The sequence below is a fragment of the Gymnoscopelus braueri genome (genome assembly GCF_963280865.1).
Source record: "Gymnoscopelus braueri genome assembly, chromosome: 4".
Taxonomy (NCBI): domain Eukaryota; kingdom Metazoa; phylum Chordata; class Actinopteri; order Myctophiformes; family Myctophidae; genus Gymnoscopelus; species Gymnoscopelus braueri.
The window spans coordinates 46,352,876-46,375,516 of NC_137605.1; the positions used below are offsets into that span (position 1 = coordinate 46,352,876).

Here is a 22,641-nt window from a genome sequence, read left to right on the forward strand (position 1 = left end):
CTGATGCGGAGTGCCAAGCAGGGAGGCATGAGTAGCAGTTTTATGGTCTTTGGTATGACTCCACCAGGGATTGAGCCCTCGGTCTCAGGGCGGACACTAACCACGAGACTACTGAACTGGTGATCTTAAGCTTTTACCCCCACTTTTTATAAAGCACCACTAACACTTAATTTGAAACACAATTATTTATTTGACTCAACATTAAACTTACTTTTCTACCAGCCATAGGTTTTTGCATTCAGCACTCTTGAGTGTAACCTGTTATTTTTGCTACCTGGGGTAAATAATGTCAACAGCTGCAATGCCACTTTTCTCCAGCCAAGTCTGTTCCTGTTTGATCTTTATTTAAACATTTTCTGATACATTGAGAAACAGTGGTATTATGTGATATATGATATTTTGTATAGATAACATTTTTTGTTAAAAGACAAACTATGAGTTTGTTCAGGGTATCCTTCCTGTCCTAGCTCCAGCTAACAGAAAATACATTTTCAGGTCAGGAAACTCCCAAAGACTATTGTTCCAATTGTATTTTTATTTCATCACTTCCAATTTCTGACCTGAAATTATTATTTAGTATTTTCTGCTTACTGAATAGCTAAGATATGTAGAAACTCCTGTTGCTCTATAGCAATGATGTACAGAACACTCAATTGGCCTCTTGATGTCTGAGGAATGACAGTGTAAGAATCATATAGAATATTTTCTAATATCTGTAATAAAAAAAGAAAAGGCAACGGTTTTCCGCAGGCACAACAGGTATTTGGCCTCAGATTAGAATGTGGCATTCAGGGGGAGGGTGGGATAGGCAGCTCATTCAGCTTGGCTGTAAATCGTCCTGGGTCTGTCAGCACCTCTTCAAAGAGCACATCCATTAGGTTTCTGACATAGTCTGCAAAGAAGAAATATATATATATTGTTTTAGTTATTTATAGCCTGTTCCTTTTGAAAATGTTCTGTACTATAAATCTTTTGTGGATGTAGCCTATCTCCACTGCTAGAGTACAGTATTTGCTTTACAAGTACAAGACTTACTCAATGTTGGCTGTTTCTTTGCTGGAATGTGCTTGCCCTTTTTGTATTTCGGGCAGCAGATTCGGTAGATACACGCGTCATGCTTTTGGAGTTGACGTCTTTTGTTCTCATTGTGGTGCATGGCTGCAAGGTACAGCCTGGAAGAACGAGAAAAAAAGTAAATAAAACAAATAGAGGTTCAAACATTTAATATTGTACTACAGGTATTTGTACAACTTCATCCTAGCAGACATCTGACCAGTCAATATGATTACCTGCACAGCATCCCTCTGAAGGTAAACATCCGATCTTTGGGTGCAAAGCGCAAAATGAGGGAATGAAATCCCTCAATATCCGATGTCTGGTGGAGAGGGCTCAGTTTAGCCACATCCTTCAGGAGACGCTTGTTTTGGATGATCTTCTGCAGTTTGATTGATGGTTTTGTGCCTTGTAAACAATCAGATTAGAAATTACGCATATCATGGTTGCCTCTATTTGAAAGTTACCGAGAAGAAATTAGCTTTCAAGAATAATGAATAAATTAAAAGATCAAAAATGCTCCACTCACAGTACACTGCGTAGTAATTTAACAGGCTCTGGGATAAAATGTACAGTGCCATATCCCATGTTCCAGATAAATTAGCAGTGAATGTACACACAATGAACAAACATGTGATGTAAACCTACCAGATTTCAACCAGTGTCTTGTTCTTCGAGAGTGCAGACATTTGGGGAAAAGCGCATTGGTGTGGTTGTGCACATTGTGGATGTGATTCACTAGTGATGACCACTTTGCCACAGTGTCTTCACTCGAAGGGGACTGATGGGTCGACCAGTACAGATGATTGACAATACTCTGTTCCCATTTCTGGATCACCTCACAGTCCATCTCCTTCCCTAGCTGCTCCAACTTCTGAGAGACATCTGGATAGTAGGTATAGGATAGAACAGAGTTGAATGAAATAGAATAAAACAAGAAATGACAAAGTCATAATGTACCCGCTTGCGGCAGGCTGTTTTTGCCCCAATCTGCAGCACAAAATGTAAAAGTTGTCATCAAAATAAAATCTCAGCCATTCGAATGCAACAAAAATAACTCCACAGAGGTTCATTGGTTGGCTACCAATATAAAGTGTGTGTGTGTGTGTGTGTGTGTGTGTGTGTGTGTGTGTGTGTGTGTGTGTGTGTGTGTGTGTGTGTGTGTGTGTGTGTGTGTGTGTGTGTGTGTGTGTGGTGTGTACAATATCAATGATAGTGAAAATAATTGATCTACAATCTGACAGATCTGCTATTTTCACCAGCTGATATAGTTACTTCATAATGTAGCCTACCCTTACCCAAGTCAAAACTACAGTGTTTCACTTAGAAATGTATGAACAACAAAAATGACGAGACACACACACACACACACACACCCAGGAGGACTGGTTGATAGTGTTGTATGCATTGTTCCTGGACAAAAGACCGGTGGTGACCAGTTAGTAGGCTATTCATTTATGTATGAAAGAAATAAACTATTTTCAGAATAAACTAAGTGAGTCCATAGAATACAGGTAGCGTAAGGGCAGTCATGTTAAAAACATCAACAGTGGTGGAAAAAGTACTGTAATGTTTTACTTAAGTAAAAGTATCAATACTGCAATGTAACCCTAACCCTTTATAAAAGTGAAGCTCACAACGTGTCTTTTGATTTCACTGTTTGAAACAGCTATGCTTGAGTTGTAATGCATAACTGCAAGTTGGCCCTTTTCACTACTGGCTTAAATGAAAGAAAAACCCAAATGGGTCCATTTGGTTTCATTAATGTCTTTTGTAAATGAAGTATTCAATAAAACGTCATAATAAAAAATAGCAGATGTACAAGCTCACAAGGCGGCGATGCGTTGTGAGCTTGTAGATCTGCTTTTTTCTGATAAAATGCAGCTGATTTTAGCGTCATACCTTACATGAAAAATGTTGCTACAGTAACCTTGGTTGTAGTGTGTAGTCATTCATTTGTAAACAGGGCAGTCATGTTAAAAACAGCAACAGTGGTGGGAAAAGTACTCGTACTAGTGTTGCCATGTATACTAATTACCACCGTCCGAGTTATGTACCGATAGGCACAGAATAGTAAATGATGTTGTGGGGACTGCGTTTGCCCCAACTCGTTTCACTCAACTCGCCGGTCTCTCCCCGCACCCGCCCCCCGCTACTGAGACCGGGGGTAAAAAGGCAGGTCGCGTGAAAGACAGTATTATGTTGAGAAAATATGAAGTCATTACAGCACCATAACATGGTGAATAAATTTTGTTTTGGGATGTACAATACATGAAAATTACGAGAGTAATAACGCGACTTGCGTCGATAACTAATGGGGAGCGGACAGTAGCGCGCTTGGCTAAAAACAGTTAGTTAGTAACATCATACAAGCTAACTATTAGCCAAATTCGGCTAGCGCTCGGAGGACTGCATAGTCCCATAGCTTGGGAGGACGAGGCCGCCCGTTCAGAGTATGGGAAAGTATCCCATTGGCTTAAACGACAGCCAATGACGCAAATCTGTCGAACAAATCTGTCGAATGCAAATGAATCTGTCGAATGATGAGTCGTAGGTCTGCCTCTGCATAGACCCGCCAGCTTTCAGCAAGCGGGTAAAAATCTTGTAGTACTGTATGTGTAGTAGAATAAGTAGAAGCAAAGATGCTTTGTTTTTGTCTCATTGATATACCTTTTGCAACATGCCGCACATCGTAGTAGTGAGTCACCTCTGGCTTCTCCTCTCCCAGGTATTTATCTACTTGCAGGTGTCTGTCGGTGATGAGGGTGTCAATCTTTACACCGGAGCTCTCGAGAAAGTTCAAGCTGCGGACCAGGCCTTCCTTATCCATTCCGTTTGAATGGCTGACTTCGTTACTCTGGGAAGACATTAATTGAAAGGTTTCCGTTGTTAATAATTACATACTTGCCTTGCATCAAGTGACATCTGAAGTAAGGGTACAAAGAACGTGTTATTTTTGTATACATACAAAACATGTAGGCATGTTTTACCATTTAGGTCTCAGTTGGCCTAAAGCAACATAAAAACTAGAGAAATGTACATGAAAGGAATGCCATTTTAGGTTTATGTAGACACGGTTGTGTTTAAAAATGAGAATTGAGTCACAAAATATTGGATGCATCAATCATGTATTTCACCAGCTGAATCTGATCTCACCTGCACGAGCTGAACATCGATGACATTGCCAGATTCTATGTCCGACACTGCGTACGAGTCATATTTGGCATTGTGTCCTGGACTGTCCCCTCCCAGAATGACACTATCTTTTGATCTCATCGTTTGGAGAAGGCCAGTCTGGATGGTCTTCCATGTGGAATAGATGCATGGGTCCAGGTAATTACGTGCATGCTTGTGGTATGTAGTTTTAGCAATGCTCTTCACCTTGAGAGCAGTCAGGACCTAATGCACGGATATTGAGAGATGAGATTAAAGGAACCCTGTCACCATCCTTTCTAGATAGACCCCTATGTCTAGATACCTACATGCCCAGTATCAGTCTACTATTATATTTTACATGCATGCACGCACACGGACGCGCACACAGCCACACACACAGACACACACTTATTTGTTCACCTACCTTGTCAACCTGTGCAAAGGATGAGCCTGTGAATGAAATTGCAGCTGACAACTGAAGATCACCCGCTGGGGTACTCCCAATAATCGGTTGGCTGTTCCACTGTCGAGTGTATCCACAACTGGGACACTTTTGCTGTATGGACAGAAAGGTTCCACGAACTGTTTTCTTCACCACACACTTGCAGGTGCAGACAGGACAGTGTTGAAAAAGACTTAGCAGACAATCCTCATACACAATATACTTTGTGCTGTCCTTGGGGCTGTACACAGGTTCTGCACTATATAGGGAGAAGCATGAAAAATGTCAGTCAGGACAGTGTGTGCAGTTTCTAATCATTTTGCAAATGATTATTATACTTCACATGACCCCACACAGATGATACAGTATGAAAGTGAGTGAGTGTCAGTGATTGAGTGAGTGAGTGAGTGAGAGGATTGTATTAGTAAAACAGACACACAGACAGACAGACAGACAGACAGACAGACAGACAGACAGACAGAAGGGATGGTTGGGGTGGAGGCAAACATGCTAGCAGGCAGGGTGAGCAGACCGCTTTTAAGTAGCTTTGGTCACATTTTGATGATTTACTAGGACCCACTTGGTATAGGTAATGGATGAGTCGGCCAAGCTAGAACCACCTGGCCTGTCAGATGAGTCTGTGCTGTTTTGTGAATCTTCTTCTGTGTCTTCCGATGGAGGTAAATCAAGACATGCCCGCTTCCTTGGTGGGGGGCCATCTCTGACAGCGGTTGAGCTCAAGCCCCCAATGGCAGAGTCCGTAGCCACCCCTATTGCCTTGGTTGAGGGTTTCACCTGGACACCTACATTAGACACGACACTAATTTGTCAACACTTTATGATAGGGATGTAAAAAACTATAGGCATGTACAAAATGATTCCAGAGATTTCTACACACCTTTACTTCTGATGGATTTCCCCAGAGTTCCCTCTGACAGCTGGGTTCCCACAGTCTTTAGAAAATGTTTGATATGGCACTGGACACCTACATCTGATGACCCGATGTCCACAACCGCAGAGTTCTGGGAAGACAGATAATGCATATACTATTTTTGGTTGGCATTAGAATAGCCCTCTTCAATGGCCACATTGGCTATATATCCCTTACATCAGGGACATTATTTGGGGCATACGGCAAACATTTTACAATAGTTAATGTATTCATTCAACCTTACATTCCCATTGACCTATATTTATTTGAACAATCCCTTAGAAATTGGAAATGTAAGTATTGGAAAAATATAGCCTCTTGGACACTTAACTAAGAAACAGTACTTTAGTGGACAATCTGGACAACCCCAGGCTCAAGGATCCCAGGGGGACGTTTTGAGAACCACTGTTTTAGGTGGCAGTGTTGCCATGTCTGCTTATTATAAGCGATTTTTTCTGTAAAGTTGCTTGTAAATAGGCTATCGGTAGTTGCCAGTTGCGGTTTTTGGAGTTTCTAAAGTGTAGTTGCTTATTTGGTCTTGCTTCCAAATGTTTACATTATTATTTAAACCAGTGGTTCTCAAATATTTTCAATATCTCATGGACCCACAAAATGTATTTGTCCATAAACCCCCATCTGAAAATGTTTTGTGCCAGGGAGCCCCATAAACCAGATTTGTGTTGTTAGAATGTTTCAACAACAAACAAAATCCACATTATATTTCAAGATTCTTTTTAAAAATAGCAGATCTACAAGCTCACACTGTAGATCGGCTATTCAAAAAAATTAAAAAGACGATGTATAAAGTATATAGGTTTACTGCTCATGTGGCCTATTATAGTAGTTGCTTCTTTTGGGCTTGTTTTCATAGGCCTGGTTGCTTATTTCTCTCACAAAATCTGGCAACCCTGCGAGGTGTTACACGGTACTTAGAGACCCACCAGATTCTGTCTGTGACCTGCACTCACTGTAAGCCAATTAGAATGAAATCTGCAAAAACGGACTCATATACTGATACAGAACCATATATTGGCTATATATTATGGCTGTCGGGTGGAAATCTTGTATGTTCCTTTTTTATTATTATTTAAAAAACATTTAAAATCGTGAAAATAGCCAATCTACAAGCTGTAATTATTAATAATTAAGAAATACTATATTTTAAAGAGTGAAAAATCAACTAAAGTCATTATTAGTGCAAGTTCATTCACATTTCATTTGAATGAAAATAACTTGTGGGTAAAATACATTCTGTGAATCTAATGTGATTAATGTGACCCCTACTTCAGTCAGTGAAGTCCAGGGCTGAATGTGACATATTGAGACCTATATAACTAAATATTGGTCATTTGCCAACACATTATTTTGTGAAATAAATGGGTAATATTTCACAGATAGTTATACTATTCTTATAATATATTAAAATACAATCATCCTTAACCTTCAAGTTAAATGCATTATTTCCGTGGACTTAAAAATCATTTTTGGACTTAAAAATCTTTATTATTTTTTTGGATGGCCTTCCTGCCCTGGCAGGAAGGCCGGGCAGGGCCTTTGTGCCCTCCAAAAAATTACAACACCAAAGGCCAAGTGGCCTTGCCCCTAAAATGACGAAATTCCAGGCTTGAATGCAATAGATGTACTCTGAGTCTGTTACAAGTAAAAGTCCGGAATTCAACATTTACTTGAGTAAAAGTACTAAAGTATTGGTATAAAAATGTACTTAAAGTACCAAAAGTAAAAGTACAAAAATGTTTGAAAATAGCAGATCTACAAGCTCAGAACGCGTGCATCGCAACACGTTGTGAGCTTGTAGATCTGCTATTTTCAAATAGCTTATAGGTATAAAATAGGGCTAAAGTGGTTCATGTATGTTTCATAATGATTTATATCTGCAAAGTAACTAGTAACTAAACATTTCAAATAATTGTTGTGGAGTACAAGTATAGACAATTGGAAATACTCCAGTAAAGTAAAAGTACCTCAAAATTGTACTTAAGTACAGTACTTGAGTAAATGTACTAGTTACTTTACACCACTGCACGTCAGTGAAGAAAAAACGCTGGGAACATCCCTAAGTGGCTTTGCAGGGAAACAAGCCCAAAGTCGCTTATAATAAGCAGACCTGGCAACGCTGGCACGCTAAAAGTCAAATTAGCACATGAATGGCCAGTCGGCTGACAGACTTAAATGGCAACTTTTGCCAACCGAATACCAGTCTGTTGCAGTCTGGAGTAGTCTGCAATAGTCTGGACGAGTCTGTTTGGTGCGGAGTTGCCTTAAAGAACAAACAACAACCGGATGTGTGTCTCAAAGAATAGTAGTTCAGTAAAGTTTAAAAAAAAACTTACAGGTAATGCTTCTGATGAGCCGTTTACCGCAGTGTCCCCGGGATAGAGTGTAGGAACAGCGTCTGGCTTCAGGATCCTCTTGTGAGCGAAGCCCATGGTGACTTTGGTCAGGTTGCTCACACAGTTGTCGGTGAAGTGAGCGCTGCACACCCTCAGCTTGGAGGGCAGCTGCGCGGGAACCTTGCCGTCTTTGTAGATGAAAGACAGCCATTTCTTGATCAGATCCTTGTCGGTACTTGGTAAACGGTGAAAGGACGTTTTACCACTCGATATCTTGCAGCCAGGGACATAACAACTCGCCATGTTCTTTACGTTCACACTTTGGAGGGGAGGATTGTTTTGGGAGCGTCACAAGTCCGATCCAAGACTAAAAATGGCGAGACGCCGTCCACTGTTGCCAGGTTCTGCGAGAGAAACAAGCAACCATGTCTATGAAAACAAGCCCAAAAGAAGCGACCATAATAGGCCACATGAGCACTGTAAACCTGTACTGCCTGCACCAGCTATTTGAAAATATCAGATCTACAAGCTCACAACGCGTCACGATGCGACACGTTGTGAGCTTGCAGATCTGCTACTTTCCAAAAAATCTTGAAGAAAATAAATAATAATCGTGGAATATTTTTTAAACATTTAACACCACAAATCTGGTACAGGGGTCCCTGGTATAACATATTTTCAGATGGGGGGGGGGGGGGTTCGGCAGACAAATACATTTTAATATGGGGGTCCTTGACATGAACGATCAGAAAAACAAGCCCAACGTTACTTATAATAAGTGGACATGGCAACACTGCTCTCCAATTTACTTCCTGTATCTGCGTGAAGTGGGCGGACGCCTTTTTAGGAGACCGGAAGCAGGTTAGGAGACCATTTGTAGGATTTGTGTACCATGTTGCCTCTAGTGGCTCCGTGTATCTTCATAAATTAACCATCTTTGTTATATGGCGGTTGGCAAACATATTTGTGCATTACCGCCACCTACTGTATTAAAATAGTTTCTACCATATTATCAGTGTCTCTCTGTGCAAACTGTACAGTGTCCCACCCAAACCTTCCTATTGTCCTTCCATGACTCAGACACTTATTGTCTGAGTTGGAGCAAAACCCTCTCTCAGTCTGAATGTCATTCAGGTCTTCTCCACTAATATCCACGACATCCAGCAACCTTGTGTTCTGCATCCAGTATCATATTTATCCTTTCTGACTTACTCAGAATTTCTACTGCACTGTTTATAATCATGGTTAATATATGAAAGCCAGGAATTGCCTCTTGTCAAGGCAGATATTTTGGACAGTAGTGTTCCCTTTTCCCCCTTGTTTGTTTTGCACTGCCACTTCGGTTTCATTCCCCTCCAGTCTCTTCACTGCTTTTGCATACAACATTCTCTTTTCTTTCCTGATCCTTTTCACATCATCTTCCATTATTCTTTTAGGACATTGCGCTGCTCCTGCATAATGGTTTCCTTGACAATTACTGCATTTGGCAGGTTCTTGCTGTTCTTCACACTGCCTTCTCTTACTTTCTTTCTTCCCACATCTCCCACACTCACGGTCTCCTCTGCACAGCACAGCCACATGCACATGCACTGTACTCCCTTGGCAGCAGAAGCACCTGAGTGGTGCTTCCTCATAAGGCCTGACCCTGTAGCCCACATAATCAATGTACATTCTTTCTGGTAGATCCTCTTCAAATGTTATATATACACACTGATTTGCTAAGCTCCTTCTTCCCTTCTCTGAATCGTGTCCTTTGTCTGGCCTCGTATACTTCACCTACAGTATCAAGAATCATGTCCATGCTAATCGACAGTGGCACACTTGTCTTTCCTTTAAGTCGGAACCAACCAAATTATCTCGATGCCGTCCTCATACACCTTAATCTTCTTCATATCATTCCTCTGCTGTTTTGACCTACATTCCCCGATTTCCCCCACTTGTCCTGTTATGAACCTTCCTACTGCATGTGGATCACTGAAAATCCCATTCTTTTTGGTCACTGCTCTCATTCCAACACATCTTTCTTCTTCACTTGCTGAGCTAGACGTATCATTTTTCCTTTTTCTTTTGTTGTCAAAGCCTCTCTTATCCTCCATTTTGAACTTCGCGGCCTGACTCCTCCGACTCCATCTCACTCCATCTTGCGCTATGTCCCTTTCTGGGAAATTACTCTGGGGTGTTGATTAGACAAAATCTTTTTATAATCTCTCTCTCTCTCTCTCTCTCTCTCTCTCTCTCTCGTTTTGCAAGAAATCTATCATACAAAACCATAAGAATTGTGCATTTGCTGCTGTCAGAAATAGTTAGCCTATACATCCACACAGGAAAGGTTAGATTGGGATAAACTTTTGAAACAAAAGCAGTATTTCAATGTTTTGTTCTTCAAAACAATATTTTGCTTTTCGTTGGGTGATTGTGATCTGTGGGAAGTATGTGTCTCTGATGTCTTAAGTTGGTACAGTGGGCAAGTGGTAGGAAGTGTAAGTCAGTTTCCACCTCATTTTGTGTGCACAGTCTGTCTTCTCTTGGGAGCCAGGTCTGCCTATGACTGCCTTTCTCGGTTGCAAGACTGTGCTCACTGAGTCTCTCTCTCTCTCTCTCTCTCTCTCTCTCTCTCTCTCTCTCTCTCTCTCTCTCTCTCTCTCTCTCTCTCTCTCTCTCTCTCTCTCTCTCTCTCTCTCTCTCTCTCTCTCTCTCTCTCTCTCACACACACACACACACACACACACACACACACACACACACACACACACACACACACACACACACACACACGCACACACACGCACACACTGGGGGTCCCTTGTCCCTGGCACAACAGCTTCAAATAGGGGTCCAAGTACATATCAAACTAGGGGCCCTTGACATGAAAATTTTTGAGAACCACTGGGGTAATGTCAACTGATGACCTCTGGGAGAGGTTCCGATTGGAGCTACTGATAATCTGATACATACAGAAAAATAACCCAAATCATGGCACGGCCTCTTTAAAGCTCCCCTTTTCATGACAGTTCATTCTGTAATGATACTGTACTCTTCTACTCTACTTCCACTGATACTGTAGGCGACACTGTAGCTATACTGATGAAACTGTATTGATACTGTTCCCATTTTTTCTTCCTAGCTGCCATTGGCATCTGAATTTCAAAGTGGGGTCCAGGGACCCTCTGGTTCCTTGGGGGGGTCCAAGCGTCCAAATATTATGGACCCTTAGTTACAACCCTCAGAGTTATGGGGGTCTTTGAAATTAAAAAGTTTGAGACTCACTCAAACTCAAACGCAAAAGAGAAATTTGATGTCTCCCTCCCTGGGACCCAAACCAGTGAAAATAGCCGATCTACAAGCTTGCGATGCTATGCGTTCAGTGTTACTTTTTTATTTATTGAATTTATTCGATTTCTTTTATGAAATTAACTTATTAAATTAACTAGATTTTTTTTTTGTGAGAAAATATTTTGAAAAAAAAAAGAGATATTTACCCGTGACCCATAAAAATTGTAGCCTGGTAAACCCTCCCTCCAGAAATCTCATTTGTATTCCTGGAATCAAATGGAAATGAGATTTCCGGAGGGAGGGTTTACCAGGCTATAAAAATTGAGCCAGTGTTTGGGAAACACTGATCTACCTTACTGATACTTTAAAAAGAAGAGGAGAAAAAATCGTCCGTTTACAGACACCGCCCTCCGTTTAGACCAATCACAGCCCCTGTACCTCCGTCTAGGCCAATCACAGCCTCTTCCTGTCATCCACCTTGTCGTCCTTCCTGCCTGCTCCCGTCACAACAACAGACATGGCGGCCGCTGCACGGTTCCTGGTCCGCGGTGCGAGCTGTAATAAAGCCTCCATCGGTGGTGTCGTTGTGAGCGGCGGAGCTCAGAGCCGTCTGGGGGCCACTGTGCTGCTGAGGCTGTCCCCCGGTGGAGGCAGCTCCCATGCGGACACACAGCAGCGGAGGCATGCCCACTTCACCTTCCAGCCTGACCCTGTCCCCACACAGTATGGTGAGTTGGCTGGCTGCGACGCTACGGCTACATTAGCTACTCTCCCCACAGCTAGCTAGCAAGTACACAGGGTTGCATAGCTTAGTGCAGTGGTTCTCAAACTTTTTCATGTCAAGGACCCCCAAATTGACACTTGTTAGCCCGCGGACCCCCATTTCAAAAGATATGCCAGGGACCCCCATAAGAGAAGATTTTTTTACGGCTCTAGCAGCGATTCTCAACCATTTTAATTTCAAGGACCCCCAGTTTGACATGCATTAGGGCTACAGACCCCCATTTAAATTTTAATGGCATTTCTATCACTTGGACCGCAATTTACATTGTAAAATCTATGTCAATTTAACTCTGAGAGTGTACAAATGGAACCAAATGGACCCTAACGGGTCCACTATCAGAGTTACAGACCCATAAGGGTCCATTTGGTGCCTAATCTATCATTTAGCTGGGGACCCCTTGGAACTCCCTCAAGGACCCCTGGGGGTCCCCGGACCCCACTTTGAGAACCAATGGCTTAGTGGTTCTACCAAGTTTTTCATGCCAAGGACCCCCAAAGTGTATTTGTATTTGGCTGCGGAACCCCCATCTCAAAAATATTTTGTGCCAGGGATTTTTCAAAAATAGCAGATCTACAAGCTCATAGCGCTGCACTTGGTGCCGCGCTATGAACTTGTATGTCTGCTATTTCTTAATAGCCAAAGTATACGGTAACGATAATGGTTAAAGCGGTCAAAATGATCGTGACACTATGTTGACTCATTTTGCCGGGGACCCCCTGGTACCCCTCCAAGGACCCCTGGGGGTGAGAACCAATGGCATAGCTTAGCTTACCTGTCAAACTAGCCATAAGCAAAGTGCAGCATTTGTTTTCTGTCAATATTAGATCAAATACTTGGTAATCGTTCCACTAAACCACTTGGTTTACCAGACCTACATTTCGTCATAGCATAATTGCCTAACTCACGTTTTGAAAGTCATGTTTATATCCAAGAGATGCCAGCACTCAGAGCAGATCAGTCTTGACCTGCTGTGCTGATTCATCCTTCCTTATTGCCAGAATGCTTGTTACATTCAAAATAATAAGTCAAAAAGTTAGCCTCATAGCATAATTGCCTACGTCATTTTTTGAATGTAACAAGAATACTGATAGGCTGAGGTCATAGGCAATAAGGCACAATGAAGCAGCAGCAGTGTTAGGAGAGTTGTTAGGCAGAAAATGGCAATTTGGCCAAAACATGACTTATGCTATGATGAGGCTAACGATTTGGGAAAATGGACGGTATTAAACCCGGAAGGTACAGTGGGCACCTGGTATTTCTGGCCACCTTTTATTTTATATTATATTTACTTTACAAATGAGGGGCCAAAATATATATAATTGACATTTAAGGCCCAATATTTCTACAAATACTACAAATTGATACAAAACCTGTGCCAGTCATTTTGGGGATAAACAATAAGTTGAAGGGTAAATCTAGATCTGATAATGATGTACCGTGCTGTTAGCTGCAAGTAACTTAGATGCTATAATGCTGGCATCAAGAGTTGCAATACCAACCCTCATTGAAACCGAAAAGTCCTATCTGATTGTATTACACAACGTTAAACTCGCCATCATTGTAGCTGTACAAAAAACTTGAGTTATCCACAGATGGATACAAAGAGGATAACCCAAGCTTTCCCTACAGCTGCAATATTGGTGAGTTTAACGTTGTCTCTCTAATACAATCAGATAGGACTATTCGGTTTCAATGAATGGGCTGTCAAGGTTTGGTATTGCAACTCTAGATGCCAGATGGCATTATAGCATCTAAGTTGCTTGCGGCTAGTACCGTGCATGTTCAAATCACGGAAACTTTATATCATTTCCGAGCATTTTCCAAAGCAAAGTTTTTTACGTTTTGGAAAAAAATGCCAATTTAACGTTGAGGTGCCCACAAGGTTTAGGTGCCCACTGGACCTGATCCAAATGAACACACTGGAGTATTTAGTGTTGTTATGTGTCATAAGCTGCATTATTTAGTAGCCAGCCAGGTAGCATACACTGTAATATACCCAAGCTCATTAGTGATCATCATCTATAATAAAGTTTATGTAAATATAAGACAAAAGCCCCAAGTTACCCCAAGCAAGCTAACAATCTCTTGGGATACCAAAATACTTATCTGTCCCAAGTTGCCCATTTATTCAAACTCAACTCTGTCCCGTTCTTGCTGCTGGCTGAAGCAAGTACTTCTCAGCAAATACATTGTATAAATGCTGTATCTAGTCACGTATCATGTTGTAGTATTACTTTTGATATACTATCATTTCTGTACATTCTGGCTGTATACTGCTTCTCTTGTAGGTCCAACTCAGAAGATGAACTTGTTCCAGTCTGTTACCAGTGCCTTGGACAACACCCTCGCCAGTGACCCTACAGCAGGTAGATGGCTAGAAATTGGCATAACCATTTGGATGAAAACATAATAAGAGCCAACTTTTAGTTACTGATTATTAACTACTACAATCCTGTATACTTCATTGAACGTCACATAGCAAAAATAGCCTATCAGGTACTTAACCTGAATGTTTGCCTATTTTCCCCAAATGTTGTTCACCTGTTATGACATGCCAAGAATAGGGACACTAGAGTTCATGTGGTTAACAACCAGTGCTTTTGAAGTTGTAATGTGGAGTTTTTCTACAATCTAGAATCTTATTTTGTGCTACTCATGTAACTGAATGTCTCTGTGATCTTTTCGTTCTGCAGTTATCTTTGGGGAGGATGTGGCCTTTGGAGGAGTATTTCGATGCACAGTGGGCCTTAGAGATAAATACGGTAAGTGCTTTATTTCCCTTCATTCTGTCTGGAGAAGAATCGACACCTTATTGTTTGCACTTTGAGCTACAAATTGTGTACAGCAGGATTGTACCACTAGGTGGCAGTAGTACTGTACTTTTAAGATACTAAATGTCCTTTCCTCCCTCTAGAAAGCTCATATTTCAGTTCACTGCTTGTCAGAAGGTCCAAAGGGATCCGTTTGCATTTATTAGTCCCGTGCATGCAGCGACTGGGATATTGTAATCATTCCTGTAAATGTCTTTGTCTCCGTAACAGTCATAGCATGAATTTATGATTGGATTTGGATGGAGCTTCCAACATAGGTTGACAAGATGACGAAGGACCTTAATACCACAAATAACCACTATTTCCCCCTGCCATTTGTTCTCAGTAGCTTCTAGGTTTCCATTCAACTTTCAAATAAATTTCAAGCGAATAATTAAATGTCGGAGGAAAATAAATCATGCAAATCAAGGTTCCTTTCTATCGGATATGTTTAAGTGAATAAGACATTGAACGTACATAGCCTGCCCTACATCATATTAGGGCTTTCACCAACTAGTCGACTGGTCGACTAGTATAACCACTAGTCGACCTTGTTGGTACTAGTCGAATAGATAAAAAAATTGTTTTAATGCCATAGTAATGGCCCATCTTACTATTATTATTATCCTCCTGACTTTATTTTTTATCAAAAGGGGGTCAAAAGTATGCCCAATAAAAGCCTATTATTGGGCAATGGGGATCCTTGGAGACGCTGCTGTGGTGCTGTGCCAGAAGCGCTTCCCTTAAAACGCCATAAAAATAAGGGCAGGAGGATAATAATAATAGTAATATAGTAGTAGGATGGCATTAAAACAATGCCCCCCCTAAAAAAAAAAAAAAAAATAGTCGACTACCACTGGGTCAAATTAGTCGACCTGTAAAACTCCCTAGTCGTGAAAGCCCTACATCATATCATAACCCCTTCATTTTTACACCTATGACAAAGATAGATAGAATCCAGTATAGTGGGAAAGTTTGTATTGCTCTCTTTTTTCGTCCAACTAATGGCCACATTTAATGTAATCAAAATGCACTAGGCAGTATTATAGTGCAGAACTTGGCCATACATCAGCACAGCCTTTGACTACCACATTTCAGAATCTCAGAGAGACACATTTGAAATGTACAGTGTCATCAGGTCTTCCATTAGTCCAGCTCATCAGTCATGTGGCATTCCATTCACATTAAAACTTTTCATTCAGCAAATGTATTTCCATCATAATAGATCAGATTTCTTTTTTTATCAAAGAGAAAATGTATCTACCGAAATGAACACTTGGATGGAAACAGCTCTTGACGTCAGACGTGTTGACATTCGGAGAGGGATCATTACTTTCCATCTCATCCATATAGACAGCAGCTAAGCAGCAAGCTGTCGTTATCCCTGTTGTTGCTCTGAAAGGAACGTCACAGCCCCTCTGTAACCCATAGCCATTGTTCAACACAGGGGTTAATGCAGGGGGGGCGGCGTACAAAGAGCTTTTTACAAGGCTGATGGATTCACCCCAGTGATGTGGCCTTGCCCCTGCAGGGTAGTTGCTACTACTGAGCTCTGGAAACAACGGCTTATATGGAGCCAGCACTCTCTCCCTGGCTATCACACCCCTACATTGATGTTTAGCCTATCTCACTGAACTGGACATCAGCACCAGACGGCACAGACTGCTAAAGGTCACCAAGCTGTGGAAAGTAGTTAGTTGTTTGGGTGAGGTCCAGAGTATATTGACTTCAGATTAACCAACTAGATCATGTTAACGACATTAGGGCTGCAACTATCGATAGTGATTAGCGATTATCCTATTGATAACTTTTCCGATGAATCGAATAATCGTGAAGCTAATGTTTTTATAGTCGATTAGTTTGATTCGTTGTTGAACCCCTAAACAACATTAATACATTTTTGTAAGTGGTAACGTGATTGATCTTTTGTAGTGTTGGTAACAACTTACAACCTTCGATGATGTTACACACCTAGTTGAATTATTGCATCTTGATGGAAGTCTTCAGCCCCTTTTTTTACGTTGGCCTTGTTTTCGGAAACTAGGCAGAAAGGTTTTTTTTTTCTGTCACTAATTGTTCATTCTTTAAAGCGCCTGTGGCGATGGGGTCATTAAGTTAGCATTGTGGTGACTGAGCAGGGCACACAAGGCCAACGCTCCACTGGTCAGAAACACAGTTAGGATCAAAGCAGAGAAGGACTTGCTTGGCAATTACACAAAGCGAGAGAACAAAAATAACATTTCTCCTCTAAATCTAGAGTCCCTCTCCTGCCGCTCTTCGTCAGATTACAGGGTGGAGGATTGAAAAATAGTTGTTTCTTCTGTTTTTATTCCAAGGGGTTCAAAGTGTGCATCACAGGCCTTCTAAGCTACAGCTGAGAGCAGAAGGCCTCAGATTGTCACCTTCAATCATTTCACTTTTTCAACGGCTAGTTTACAAGTTTTTTCATGTGCTTCCATGCAGTCATAGGAGTCTGCAATGAATCAAGAATCAATCAGGTTTATTTGTCACTCTCTGACGATTCTGTAGTCTGCAGTGTTTTCACATGATCTTTTGATATTGCGTCAGCTCTCTTGGAACCTCGATGGAGGGGATACCAGAAAAAGTACTAGGTACTAGTTTTGCTTGATATAAAACCAAAAAGGGCCAGATGAGCTGGTAGCACGCAGTGGAAAAGCACAAAATGTGTTTGGGGGTGGGGGCTAGGTAGGCACTAGACAGGATGTGAGTCTGGCAAGCTAGTGCTCTTTTTTTTGTCTGACTACCAGCCCGGTTGAGCTCCACGATCTCTTACATTATTCAGATCAATAAACAAATGGAAATAAATGAGCAACCTTTTCATGAATTTTTATGTGTTATCCCTGCCTGCTTGATAACAATCATCAAGTTCTCAGTGGAGCTTAAAGGATCATACAGGTGGTCTGGCACTTTTAGCCCATTGACTGTGACTCACAGTATAGACTACTTGACAGTACTGCTGACCATTTTCTGAAGCTTATCATGTAAATTCAAATGCCCTTATCCTTATATTCTCATCACTTTACCCAAATACAGCTCAAGTGGAGTTAGGAGGTTTTTGACCATTCATTTTTTCCATCTGACTCCGTCATTCTAATCAATGAAGGAAAAAACAACTATCTCCAAAGTTGGAGTTGGGTGGTTTGAGGATAGTTTGAGGATAGTTTGAGGATCCAATGAGAGTTAGGAGAGGTTTAGTCAGAAGCACTTTTTAATACTTTTAATTGGTTCAATAATAATATTTGTAAAACCCACACACAGATGTAAAAATAGCACTGATTTTATAAATAATCAAAACAAAATTAGATAGCAGGTTTCTGCCTGACAGCGACGAATATGGCAAAGGCTGTGATAATGATGATAGATAGATAATGATGTATTGTCACAGGTCCTTAGGGCCATGTAATGCCATTCACTTTCAACTTCAGCTGAGGTTTTACCATCCTTTTTATATTCTGTCCTAATCTTTCTCACCAGGTAAAGACAGAGTTTTCAACACACCTCTGTGTGAGCAGGGGATTGTTGGATTTGGTATCGGCGCAGCCGTAGCTGGAGCCACAGCCATTGCAGAGATCCAGTTCGCTGACTACATCTATCCTGCTTTCGACCAGGTAGGGCACGCTGTCCAACTGTCATTGCTTACTTGTTCTGTATTTACTTGTGGTTGTTAATAGTCCTGTCACAATTATTACATAATCGCCTAATCGCAATTATTTGAGATAATGCAAACTCAAAACACGTAGATCAGCTATTTCCACTATACATTTTTTTTTAAAGTATAAAGTTATTGAATAAGTATGTTGTTTATCATATCTACCCTGTGCAAATTTAGTTTTTTACGAAGCCTAAAAGCCAAACAGAAATGTAATCTTTATTCATAATGTTCCAATGTTCAACGACAGAAACACAATTAAATTGTTAACCGCAATTAATCGTCAACTAAAATGTCATAATCGGGAGTTCTACTTCATTCCTACTGACCGCCAGAGGCAGTGTTTTCAACACCTGGATATCCATCACGCGCTCGCGTATGGGTCGAATATTAATACCAACAAAGTCACTCGTGACCTGTGTGCACGCACGCCACCTATATAGGTGCGGGGCACACAGCGTTCATCCTCTTTCATCTTTTCGCCTCCAGAGCGTAGGTCGATTACTTGCAGCTACGCGTGAAGTTTCGTAACCAACAGGTTGGAGCTACGGTTTACCGTCCTCCAGAGACTGCGTAGCCTGCTACCATGGAATTACGTTACCCCGTTCATAGGGGCTCTCGGAAAGGAACAAGGAAGGAAGGAGGAAAAAAAAAGAAAAAGAAAAAAGCATGGGACGGTGAATGGAGACGTTAGCGGCTGCTTGCTAGCATTGGAGCTAACGACAATAACACCGTGAGCTTTCCCCGCACCACCGTTGTGTTGAACTATGGAGCCATAGCTGTACATTGGCGACGGTGAGTGCATGTATTGTGCTGTTTACAGACAAATAAAGTAAAAGAGGGGAAAGTATTCAGCGTTGAGAATGTATCCCATTCTGCCGCTTTGAGCATATCCGACGTACTTGGTGTCGCGCTATGAGCTTGTAGATCTGCTATTTTTGAATAGCCCAAAGTGTAAAATAATGCTTTTTAGCAAAAAAAAAAAAAAAAAAGACACAGTTCCAGGTCTTAATTAAAAGAGGTCTCGCTGATCAATGACAGCGGAAGCAGCATATATGCCAATACTGCCACTGTGTGTGCTTAACCTCACAGTTTGAGTGTGTATCATAGCTTGAGTGTGACTCGCTGCTGCTATTCAGGTTATACTGCTTGGTGCTTGGTAGTAAAATGAAATTATAATACTGGTATGGTTCAAGTGGGTCTTGCTTTGCCATCACTTTTATCATACTGTGGGTACTTGACACATGACTTGACACAGTGGCTTGAGTGGTTCTCGCTCCTTGCCACGACGAAGTTACATATTAGTAACATGGTACTCTGGGTACTGATAATCAATAAGCTTTGTTTATTGGCAATGGATCCCCATTAGCTGCGGTAAAAGGGAAACCAGCAGCTATTCTTCCCGGGGTCTAAGACAACGGAATACATTAACAAGTACATATGTACTTGACGCTGTAGCTTGAACGATTCTCGCTCTTTTGCTATGGCTACGTTATCAATAGCACTAAGTGTATCTCACTCTACTGCTGTTACCCACTAATACTGTGTGTACCCGGTACTCACTACTGCTATTCAACATATGCAGTATACTGTGAATACTGATATCGTAGCTTGAGAGTATGTCGCTCTGCTGATATCCAGATAATACTATGTGCTTGGTAGTGCAATATTCTTAAATAATTATATATGACGATTGAAGTGTGTTTCGCTTTGCCACTTCTTGACTATCATACTGTGTCCTTGACACTGTAGCCTGAATGATTCTCGCTTTCGCTACGGCTACGTCATCAGTAGTATTGAGTGTCTCACTCTGTTGCTGTTACCCATGGATTATTGCAACAATTGCTGGTCCCCTCTGGTCCCAGAAGGGAAGGTCCATTACTTGCGCCAGTCATGTCCTGACTATGGTGCCTGACACAGGCTATGGCTGTGAATGTTTGGCTAATTGCAGCGGCATACTGCTGGCAGAAAGGTCGACTGGGTTGGCCTGGTTGAGGCGGATTTGCCTCCCACAGGGATGCTAGCATTGAGCCCTCGGGACGCTTTCTCAGCTAGAGGAATTGTCATGATAACGAACTCTTGGCCACTGAATTGAAAGCAGTACATGGAAGTACAAATTCACAGTACAAGGTCTACTAAATTGGAAAACTCATTAAGCACTGAGCTTGTTAAGATGAGATCTCCATGCACACAAATCATGATGAGGCTGGACAGGGAAAAAGGAAACAAGAAATAATGACTGACAGTCATGTTATACCAGCTGCATGCTGTATTTTGCATTTGTAAGCGCCACTGCGGTGTGCCCCCCAATGGAATATACCCCTAGCATTGGGAGTGTGTCTCGCTCCGCTGCTGCTGGTCGCTCCACTACTGCTTGTCACTGGACGAAAGAAGGGAAAAGGATCAGCAATATAGCGTTGAGAGTGCATCTCGCTCTGCCGCTTTTGAGGGACCACGCCACTGCGGCGTGCGCCCACTGGAATATACCGCTAGCATTGGGAGTGTGTCTCGCTCCGCTGCTGCTGGTAGCTCCACTACTGCTTGTCAATGGACGAAAGAAGGGAAAAGGATTAGCGTTGAGAGTGCATCTCGCTCTGCCGCTTTGAGAAACCATGGCGGGCGCACCGCCCTTATAGCGTAAGCATTAGGAGTGTGTCTCGCTCCGCTACTGCTTGTCGCTGGACGAAAGGAGTGGAAAGTATTAGCGTTGAGAGTGTGTCTCGCTCTGCCGCTTTTGGAGGTACCACGCCACTGCGGCGTGCGCCCACTGGAATATACCGCTGGCATTGGGAGTGTGTCTCGCTCCGCTGCTGCTGGTCGCTGGCCAGAGGAAAAGGAAAGGAACCACGTGCGGCCCACCGTAACGTAGCTTCAGCATAGTAAGTGTGTCCCACTCGGCTATTGCTTGTCGCTGGACGAAAGGAAAAAGGGGTCAGCGTTGAGAATGTATCCCATTCTGCCGCTTTGAGGAACCACGTGCGGACCACCGCAACATAGCTTCAGCATAGTAAGTGTGTCCCACTCCGCTACTGCTTGTCGCTGGACGAAAGCGTTGAGAGTACATAGCCCAGCTGGCCATATAACGGCTTGGCCTAGCCCTAGATGGATGCGTCCAACAACTATCGTCATTGTACACCCTTGGTGCCGTACATCATGAGATTTGGCATGTGGGCCAGTTCCAGAACCTCTTACCAAGGACTTGTCAGCCATGGGGAGTACAGCCCAATATGGCTAGACCTAAGGCTGGTGGTTGATGCCAACATTGCTTACTTTACTTACATTACCTTACTGTAAGTCGATCCGGATTAAGAGCGCCTGCTAAACGCCTAAACGGTAAACTGTGAGCATTGCTTCTCTGGTGGTGTCACTAGATGAAGCTGTCGAGCTGGATGACCGTTGCTCATGGCCACAGTGTTAGTCTCTGATCTGCTAACTAGAGCCATGCCACAGCGGCTGGAATGTGACGTATTGGACATTCCCTTGACTACCTCGCCCTGGCCCTCCGGCATGCGAGTGTCGATGCGCAGACACAGCGCCTATCCAGCGCCTATCCAGCGCCTATACAGCGCCTGTCACTCTAGGCGTTTGCTTGCATGATTAGAGAAATGGCACTATCTACTTTGGTAGTGAGCCAGAGCCTCTGGGTGTCCCGGGTTCGACGCCAGGCCAGAAGTGGGTCGATGTGTGTCCCTGTCTGAGCCCCTAATTGCCCCATGAGCGCCGGGGAATGGCTGCTCACTGCTCCTAGTAGTTCTAGGATGGGTAAATAAATACAGCGGACAAATTTCACGCATGTACAAATGTGCATATATATTTGTGGCTTGGGCCTCGAACCCCAAGACTGCAACAGAATGAGGAGGGTCTCCAGCCAGTGTCGCTAATGCACTGGACCTGCGTGCAGTGCACCTGGCCCTCAGGAGGTTTATGCCGTGTTCAATAACACAATATGTCAACAGTCTGCCTTCTGGGGCGCTTGACCCAGTCAGTCTCTGCAGGAGGCTTGGAAGCTCCTTTCGTGGACCTTGCCTCATCTTGCAAATTTCAGAGCAATGCGCTTGTTGGGTGTACAGTCCAGGCTGCGGACTTGTTTCCCACTGGAAGCCTCTTGGATCCGATAGCAGTTCGGATCACGTGCATAGGTATGGCAGAGCGGTAGTACCGTTAGCCTTGA

General features: G+C 42.5%; 2 protein-coding genes across 4 annotated transcripts in view; one reads left to right on the forward strand and one right to left on the reverse strand.

The window, feature by feature from the left end:
* Window positions 1-538: 538 nt before the first annotated feature.
* LOC308083623 (uncharacterized protein) lies at window positions 539-8,236 on the reverse strand (the record flags this gene model as incomplete). The annotated part of the gene is made up of 10 exons (XM_080425938.1): window positions 539-892; window positions 1,036-1,172; window positions 1,290-1,461; window positions 1,702-1,938; window positions 3,724-3,910; window positions 4,210-4,452; window positions 4,634-4,910; window positions 5,232-5,454; window positions 5,550-5,673; window positions 7,934-8,236. 10 exons carry the CDS (start codon window positions 8,234-8,236, stop codon window positions 789-791), a joined length of 2,007 nt encoding a protein of 668 aa, XP_080282064.1. The 3' UTR covers window positions 539-788.
* A 3,477-nt stretch (window positions 8,237-11,713) lies between these two features.
* Window positions 11,714-22,641, forward strand: part of bckdhb (branched chain keto acid dehydrogenase E1 subunit beta) — a 68,839-nt gene continuing 57,911 nt past the window's right edge. For all 3 annotated transcript variants that reach the window (XM_080426450.1, XM_080426452.1, XM_080426451.1), the window contains exons 1-4: window positions 11,714-11,934; window positions 14,279-14,356; window positions 14,684-14,752; window positions 18,296-18,429. In XM_080426450.1, the coding sequence (XP_080282576.1) occupies window positions 11,724-11,934; window positions 14,279-14,356; window positions 14,684-14,752; window positions 18,296-18,429 (492 nt within the window). In that variant the 5' untranslated portion in view covers window positions 11,714-11,723. The remainder of the gene's footprint in view (window positions 11,935-14,278; window positions 14,357-14,683; window positions 14,753-18,295; window positions 18,430-22,641) is intronic.